Below are 8,809 nucleotides of genomic sequence, written 5' to 3' on the forward strand. Positions count from 1 at the left end.
TATAGTACAAAGGTAAGCATACTTGGGGTCAATTAATAATTCTGTTTCGGCTAAATCTTATCATTATTATATCACTGCTACACGAGACTTGGAGCTAGTTTGTGTCTCAGTGCACCATTTATTACCTTTCTGACCATGAGCAAGCTGCTTGACCTCTTTTAGCTTTATTTCTCATGCACAAGATTGAGATAGATAATAGTGAGATATTCTCACCCAAGCTAAATGTTGGAGTGTTCCAGCCTTGTTTAGATGGATGTCTACTTTGTTACCCTGCCTTTCCAGTAAGTTTTGTTTTTACTTTTTGCTGAGAATCAGCCTAGAAGTTATTGGAGGAAGAGAAACTAAATTGTGGTGGCAAAAAACAAGTTAGACTGTGATAAGGGTCAACCTCACCTATATAGGATAAAACCCTAAGAAACAAAGTTATTGTATGGAAATTTTCAAGGATTAAGACCACTGTACGTGCTGCTTCTGATTTCTAAAAGTACAAAATTTTCATTCAAATAACTCTCCTATCGTAAACTCTTACAAGAGTCCATCAATTCACACCTACCCACCCCTAGTAGTTCTGTGAGCTGAGAGCTTTTCAGAGTTCAAAAATACTGGTCTGACTCCCACAGACTTTGATCACAAAGTGAAGTTTACTTATTATCTGGACTCTGCTGGAGGAACTATAGGCAGGAGCATTAGCTGAATCATTAGAGTAGAAGCTTCTAGCTGAAGTAGTATTGCATTATAAAATGCTCTTCAAACTGCCAATTTCACCTGTAGTGAAGTTCCTTACCACTACTCTAGTCTGCCTCCCTCATAGGTTACTACAAAGACAATATCACCATTATTTTCATCAGAATATTGAGGGTCAGAATTGTGTCACCAATAGTAAGGTTCTTAGAAATTCTGGATTATGTTGTCATAAAGGGGGGTCATTTCTTTTGCATGGAATGTTGAAAGGATTGATAGTATGCAGATAGCGTCTTAGATTTGCTGTAAGTTGAAATAGCTTTAAGGAAAAAGTGATAAAATAGAGCTTCTATAGAAAACATTCTATATATTAGAATTCCATGACAATGAGCTTTTGGTAAAGCCACTGATTTGGTCACTGAAAATCTTAGGAAAGAATCTCAAGGGCGCCCAGGAAAATTAGACAAAGGGCTTTATGAATATATTCATAATGACAAAAAAAAAGTGGGTTTAGAGAAAGAGGAAATGGACATGGTCATCCCAGACTAAGACAACCTATAAAAGACAAATTATAATACCAACCAGAAATTAACCATAAAGACTAGATGATATAAAAAGTCATAGATGCAAATTAATTTTTTTTTAAAGATTTTATTTATTTGACAGAGACAGTGAGAGCAGGAACACAAGCAGGGGGAGTGGGAGAGGGAGAAGCAGGCCCCCTGCGGAGCAGGGAGCCCCATGCGGGGCTCCATCCCAGCACCCCGGGATCATGACCCAAGCCGAAGGCAGACGCTTAATGACTGAGCCACCCAGGTGCCCCGAAAATTAATTTTTTAAGTTGATGAAATCACTTTGAGGATACATGAAGCAGAGAAAGATTTGATAGATCAAGTAGTAAGAATAACTAAGAATAAAAAACTCATTGAATTTCTAATGGAAACTTGAAATTTAACCAATGAGGAACTTTTTATAATGAATGGCTGTTGAAGAAAAACATCAGGTAAAGTATCAAATCTCTTGAAAAACACTTTCAGCATTAGCAAATATATAAAGGTAGTATATTACAGCAATTCAAGAGATACACAACAGCATATAAAACGTATTAAGCAAAATTGTGCTGTAGACAAGTATATGCAATTACTTAAAACTTTGTTGATAGGTTTCAATAGTTCCTAAAATATATGGTTGTTAAAGAAGGAATTGAGTAGAGAATAAAGTATTACTGACTGCTTTTTACTTGTAAAGAATGTAAAAATAAAATAAATTTTTGTGGGTGCCTGGGTGGCTCAGTTGGTTAAGCATCTGCCTTTGGCTCAGGTCATGATCCTGGAGTCCCAGGATTGAGTCCTGCATTGGGCTCCCTGCTCAGCAGGGAGTCTGCTTCTCCCTCTGACCCTCCCCCCTCTCATGTGCTCTCTCTCAAATAAATAAATAAAATCTTTAGAAAAAAATAAAATAAATTTTTGGTCAATTCTGTATGAGATTTAAATGATCTTACCTTAAAAAATATATTAAATAATTGTTCACAAATTATTTTCTGTAGTAAAGAAGAGAAAAATTTTAGTTAAAATAGGCAAATAAGACTTTGCGTCTCCCTTTGAGAAAAGCGTATTTGTGATTTTTAAAGTATGAAGCCTATGAATATGATGTTCTTATAAAATATCATCAGTATATGGAAATATAAATGTCATATATAGATGTAAATTCTCCTGTGGTTCTTCTGAGCATCATGATTTTCATTGATCATTAAATACTGGAAATTAGTCTATCTGCCTTAGTTACAGTGTTTGCTCCGTTATCCTAGTTGTTTTTACATTTGGAAAGTACAGTTGCTTATTAGAAAAAAAGTATTTCATCCTTCCAGATCATGAATCTCTTTCACTCCTCTTCCACAACAATACTCATTTCCTCACGTTTTCCTGAGCATTCTCTCATTTTTCAAAGAAGCAGCTATTTTACTACAAAGGAATTGTGAAGGATGGGGTGGGTACTGTTATACTCTCTTGGTGAGAATGTGAAGGACATCAAACTGCCTGTTTTAAATCTGGCTTCTACTTCTTATAATGTTGGGCAAGTTACTAAATTCCTCTTTGTCTAGTTTCCTCATTTACAAAACAGAGACAACAAGAGTGTCTAGTCATAGTTTATTATGAGGGTTAAATGAAAAAAGACATATCAAGCATGTTTGCCTGGCATATAGTAAGCACCCTACAAATATATGTGATGATGATGATGATAACAGACAATCTGACAACATTTATCTAAAGAAAAAAAATGTACATTTCCTTGGACTGAGTGATGTTGGTTCTGGGAATGTATCCTAGGGAGATAGTAAGTTGAGTGCTTAAAGATAGGTACAAGACTATTCATTGCAGTGCTGGTTGTAACAATAAAACATTAGAAGTATCCTGCATGTCCATGAAGAGACATCTCTTCTTAGGGATATTTCCACTCATATATATGTCATTTTTCTTCTCTACAACATTTACATTAAACAGTTAATTTCCTTAGATATAGCCAAGATAAACACTCCAAATTCTTGATGTCTTTCAGGGAGGTGACTTTAAAAACAAACAAACCAAAATGGGACATTGATCCTGTATGCATTCCCAGAGGAATAGAGACCTCATTGTAGTAGGGGAACTCTTATAAATGAGCTATTCCTCACATGTCATGTAGAGGTTGATATAGAATAATCTGGATTCAAATGATAAAATTTTAGAGGCACTGGCCAAGCTTTGAACCAATTTTAGAAATGAGGATTTGCCATATTTTAGCCCCAAGAAACAGAATTAGTAAAGGGAGAATACAGTTAGAATAGAATATCAATAAAAACTTTAGTCTTTCTCTTGAATTCTGAGAGTTTCATAAGCCCCAAACCCAGAGTTTCAAACTAGGGAAGACATGCTAAGTAGTTTGAGAATGGGGAGAATGCTGCAAAAATTAAGGATGTATTTCTCAAAAAAGGAGAATGATGGTAGTGGTTAGAAGAGGCAATTTCCTTCCTCTTATCTAATTTCGGCTCCAGAGCCTCCAGCAGAAACTCTTCAAAATCTTGCATGTTACAGACTTCACTACCCCCATCGGATTGGAGATAACATGTGGCTCGTGACAGCTCTGCTCCTTTGGGGTAAGTTGGGCTTAGTGGGGATAGCTAGAAGGGTACTGCCTCTGGCTATGGGGACTCAAGACTTTTTGTCTTCCTTTGGTATCCTAGGCTAGAACTCATGAATATGGGGACAACTGTATCTGTGCTTCCGTGGTTTATTCATGCTCATTATATCAAAAGCATAGGAAGAGAGACTTAGTGGTTAATATTTAGCCTGGAAGCATCATATCAAAATAAAGCCTTATCAATAACCATCTACAGGCTGTTCGTACCACTAGTGCCTGATTTGGAAAGGGGGTAGAGAGAGACTCAAGAGACTAAGCTGGCCCCTCAGAGTCTATATTAGTTTTGACTCCTTGATTCCCTTCCTTGTCATCTCCCACTGACCAACTTATGCCTCTATTCTTTGGTCTCTTACAGTTCCAGCTGGTGCGCAAACGGGTGAGTAATCTTTAACTCAGTTTCTCTTTCTCTGCCACATTCCTTCTTCTAATGGGTGAGTTTTGTTATCCTGAAGAAGAGAGTATAGGGAGAGGATAGAAACAAGAAAGATTTACAAATTATGTAAAGTCCCCTATATTCAGAGTATGATTTTGATAAAATCCTGGTTTTTAAGGATTCTCTCTAAGGTTTCCTGAGAAAGCCCTGACCTCAGGACTAAATGCCTACGTGTATATAATAGCAGGAAAAGGCCAGAATTGCAAAACCATAGACGTAGCTCTGCTGGGTTTTCTAACATTTCTTGAAACCGTCCCCTTTAGAAGAAAGCCGAGTACTTTTTTTCTCCTCAGGGAGAACCAAGCAAGAGAACCAAGAAGGTTTCAAAGTGAGGAGTTTGAGTCTTGGTTTCCAATGCAGATGCTAATTAAGGCCTGAGTTTAACCCTCAACGACAGTATTGCACAGGGGGTAAGAGAACCAGCTCCAATCAACTTGCCTTGGTTTAAAACCCTGCTTCTTTGTTTACCAACAGTGAAAACTAAATTAGTCATTTGTTTCTTAGGAACCCCAAAGCTCCAAAATCCAGATGTAGATTTAATAACATGAACAGAGCTCTCTGCATGGGATCTGGATACTCTCAGTAGCTAGTTTTTATAGGTTCCCACTTGCTTATTTTTCAATCTCATTTAATATGTATTTTTACCTTGTGCTATCCACAAAACCTTACCAATTGCTCAGACCTTCCTTTTATTCCACTTTTTTTTTTTTTAATCCCTAAAACAGACCCCACAAAGGCAGTGATCACCTTGCAGCCTCCTTGGGTCAGTGTATTCCAAGAGGAAAATGTAACCTTATGGTGTGAGGGACCCCATTTACCTGGGGACACCTCTGCACAGTGGTTTCTCAATGGCACAGCCATTCAGACCTTGACCCCCAGACACAGAATTGCTGCTGCCAGTGTCAGTGACAATGGTGAATACAGATGCCAGACAGGTCTCTCAGTGCCAAGTGACCCAGTACAGCTGGAAGTCCACAGAGGTAAGTATGGCATGGAGCAGGAGAGTTGGAAATCACAAGGTCTTCCTTTGTTTTCTCCTTTCTGCATGCCAGATACGTGTGTTTTCGTTTACTGGAGTATGAGTCTCAGCTCTATGTGCCTACTAGGTGAAATTAAGTCAAGATACTCAGAATATCACATTAGGGTCCTTAAACTGTGCCCCAACAGCACCCCAATTGGGACAGCTGTGAGCAGGGTATCTAGTGTAAAACTCAGACCCTAAGATTTTATTACTTAAAATGATCTAATCTGGGGGCACCTGGATGGCTCAGTTGGTTAAATGCCTGCCTTTGGCTCAGGTCATGATCTCAGGGTCCTGGAATTGAGCCCCGCATCGGGCTCCCTGCTCAATGGGGAGCCTGCTTCTCCCTCTGCCTCTCACTCTGCCTGCTCATGCTCTCTCTCACTCACCCTCTCTCAAATAAATAAATAAAATCTTTTAAAAAAACAAAAACGACCTAATTTTGTTGAAAAAAGTTATGCCTGCACATAGTAAATAAGAATTCAGAGAAATGTACAATGATGAACAATGAAGTGTCTCTTCCACCCCAAACCCCTAGTCCCATGGTCACCTCTGTAGAAATAAAGCTGTTAATATATATATGAACTTTAAAAAAAAAAGGTGGTTGGTAGAATACTCTATATACTGTTCTACACCTTGCTTTTATCACTGAAAATACCTTGGAGGTCTGTTTAAATCAATAGACATCTACCATGAACTTTCAAATGTCTGCCATATGGCTGTGCTGTAACTGATTTAATCATTCTCCCTATTAGTAAACTTGTAGTGTATTTCCAGTTGTTTTTTTTTTAAAGATTTTTTATTTTTTTATTAGAGAGAGAGAGTACAAGCAAGGGGAGCAGCAGGCAGAGGGAGAAGTAGGCTCCCCGCTGAGCAGGGAGCCCAATACGGGACTCGATCCCAGGACCCCGGGAACATGACCTGAGCTGAAGGCAGCCGCTAAACGGTCTGAGCCACCCAGGCACCCCAGTTTTTTTTTGTTTTTACAAGCAGTGCTGCAATAGACATCTCTATATGTATAGCCTGGGGCACATTTCATAATATATCTGTAAGATAATATTCTGGACATGAGATTACTGTGAGACTAAGCATTTTAAACTGATGAATAGAAGGGGGAAAAACCCACTATCCACTTAAATCTGTAAAAGGTTTCTATTTGTCAAGAAATGGAAACTGCAATGCTTTTTAGGGTAAAATGTTTCATTATTCAATACAAATCATTCAAATGTGTTATTTAGTTATTCAAAAGCAGTAAGTTAAAACTTCATTGTAATTGATCATGTAAAAGTTAATCCATGCTGGAGGCAGAATTAGATTTGTATGGACTAGGTTGCTTTTGGAGGAAATGTGTTTTAGCCAAGGCAATATTGAGAAATGCTAGGGAGATGCTAGGCGTTCTTTATTAGTCTCTTAGATTTCTGGGAATCAGATCCTAGGCGACAGATGGGAGGGGAGCTGTCAGAATTGGTTTTTTTGTTTGTTTGTTTTTTTGAGAGGGAGAGAGAGTGCGCAGGCACGAGCACAAGAGGGGAAAGGGGCAGAGGGAGAAAGAGAAGGAGCCTCCCCCCTGAGCAGGGAGCCAGACCCCGGAGCAACCCCAGGACCCCAGGATCCTGACTGACTGAGCCAAAGGCAGAGGCTTAACTGACTGCCCCCCAGACAGAACTGTTTTAACGAGACACTTTGTGTAGTTCAAGCAGAAGCAGAGTGTTTCATGGTTCAAGTGACAAAAAATGAGGCAGGGCTGGGAAGAGGCCATTTTCTTTGCCTTTGCACAGACTCTAGAAGCCTCAGCATTGATGATGTATTGACAATAATATATTTTACGTTTTTAAAAAAGATTTATTTGAGAGAGAATGAGAGGGAGAGGTAGAGAGAGAGGGAGAGAAAATCTCAAACACTCCACGCTGAGTGCGGAGCCTGTTGTGGGGCTCCATCCTCAGGACAGTGAGATCACAACCTGAGCCAAAATCGAGTCAGATGCTTAACCAACTGAGCCACCCAGGGACCCCTCTATTTTGAGCCTCTTATAAATAGTACCGCTGTGAACATTTTTTTAAAAAGATTTTATTTTTTTTAAGTAATCTCTACACCCAACATGGGGCTCAAACTCACACCCCAGAATCAAGAGTCGCACACTATACCGGCTGAGCCAGACAGGTGTCCTCACTGTGAACATTTTTATACATGTTTTTTGGTGCCCATATGTACAGATATGTGTTGGAATATGCCTAGGAGTGGAATTGCTGGGTCACAAATATGCATATATTCGTTCAGCTTTAGTTTTTCAAAGTGGTTATACCACATTACACCCACACCAGTGGAGTGTGAGAGTTCTGGTTCCTTTTCATCCTCATCAATACTCGGTGGTTTCTTCTTTTTTTTAACCATTCGGTTTCTATATTTTTCAGTTTAGCCATTCTGATGCATGTGTAATAGTTATCACATAGCTTTAATTTGCATTTTCCTGAAGATGACATTAAGCATTTTTCACATTTATTGCCTATTTGGATATCCTCTTTTGTAAAGTACCTGTCTAGGTTTTTTGCCAGTTTTTCTTTATTGTTGTCTTTCCTTATCGACTTGTAGGAGCTCTATATTTTGGACATGAGTCCTTTTTCAAGTGTTGCAAATATCTTCCACTCTGTGGCTTGTCTTTTCGTTATCTATGCTGTTTTCTTTTTTCAGTGAAAGAAGTGCTTACATTTACTGTAGTATAATACATCAGTCTCTATGCCCTTATTTAAAAATGTTTTGCCAGAGGGGTGCCTGGGTGACTCAGTTAAGTGTCTGCCTTCAACTCAGGTCATGCTCCCCAGGTCCTGGGATTGAGCCCCAAGTCAGGCTTTCTGCTCCCTGGGGATCCTGTTTCTCCCTCTCCCTGCCATTCCCCCTGCTTGTGCTGGCTCACATGCTGTCAAATAAATAAAATCTTAAAAAAAAGTTTTGCCATTGTTAACCAGCAGTGGAGGATTCAACTGCAGTTACACTAGCTCTCAGTCGCTTCAGTTAAATCTGTGTGTGCTGAGACCACAAAAATACAGCTGGTTTGAGGACCTAAGTCCTAATCATATGGCTTAGAATGAGCGTCCCCATCCTGCTCCAAGGTGATGAAGATGGAGAGAATGGCTTTTGAGTGGGAAATTAGTAATGTTTGCTAAAAGCTGCATCCTACAATTTTTGATATGTAATATTCCCACTATCATTTAAGGCTAAATATTTTTAATTTTCATTAGTATGTATGTATCTTTTTTTTCCTCATGAATTATTTAGAAGTGTTTTAGGAAGGTGGCTTTTTGTTACTGATTTCTAATTTTACGGCATTTTGGTCAGAGTTTATGTTAAATATGGTATCAGTTCTTTAGTATTTGTTGAAAATTGCTGGTGGCCTAGTATGTACTCGGTATTTGCAACTGCTGCATGTATGTTTGGGAAGATGTGAACTTTCTCTAAGCTAATCCTACACCTACAGCGCTACAAAAGCACTACTGTCCCTT

At 38.9% G+C, this 8,809-nt stretch overlaps 1 protein-coding gene across 1 annotated transcript; it reads left to right on the forward strand.

The window, feature by feature from the left end:
* The first annotated feature begins 3,605 nt into the window (after nt 1-3,605).
* Nucleotides 3,606-5,557, forward strand: LOC118000387 (high affinity immunoglobulin gamma Fc receptor IB-like). Its single transcript, XM_034990094.1, has 3 exons — nt 3,606-3,814; nt 4,214-4,234; nt 5,017-5,557. Exons 1-3 carry the CDS (start codon nt 3,784-3,786, stop codon nt 5,511-5,513), a joined length of 549 nt encoding a protein of 182 aa, XP_034845985.1. The 5' UTR covers nt 3,606-3,783; the 3' UTR covers nt 5,514-5,557.
* The last annotated feature ends 3,252 nt before the right edge of the window (nt 5,558-8,809 follow it).

The sequence above is a fragment of the Mirounga leonina genome, unplaced genomic scaffold, assembly GCF_011800145.1.
Source record: "Mirounga leonina isolate KUSES-001 unplaced genomic scaffold, KU_Mleo_1.0 Mir_493, whole genome shotgun sequence".
Lineage (NCBI taxonomy): Eukaryota > Metazoa > Chordata > Mammalia > Carnivora > Phocidae > Mirounga > Mirounga leonina.

Bases quoted from the DNA above. Each gene is read 5' to 3' on its own strand.
- LOC118000387 (XM_034990094.1), top strand. From the start codon at position 3,784: ATGTGGCTCGTGACAGCTCTGCTCCTTTGGG. The intron at 3,815-4,213 runs GTAAGTTGGGCT...GGTCTCTTACAG, and splicing joins GACAGCTCTGCTCCTTTGGG to TTCCAGCTGGTGCGCAAACG. The intron at 4,235-5,016 runs GTGAGTAATCTT...TCCCTAAAACAG, and splicing joins TCCAGCTGGTGCGCAAACGG to ACCCCACAAAGGCAGTGATC.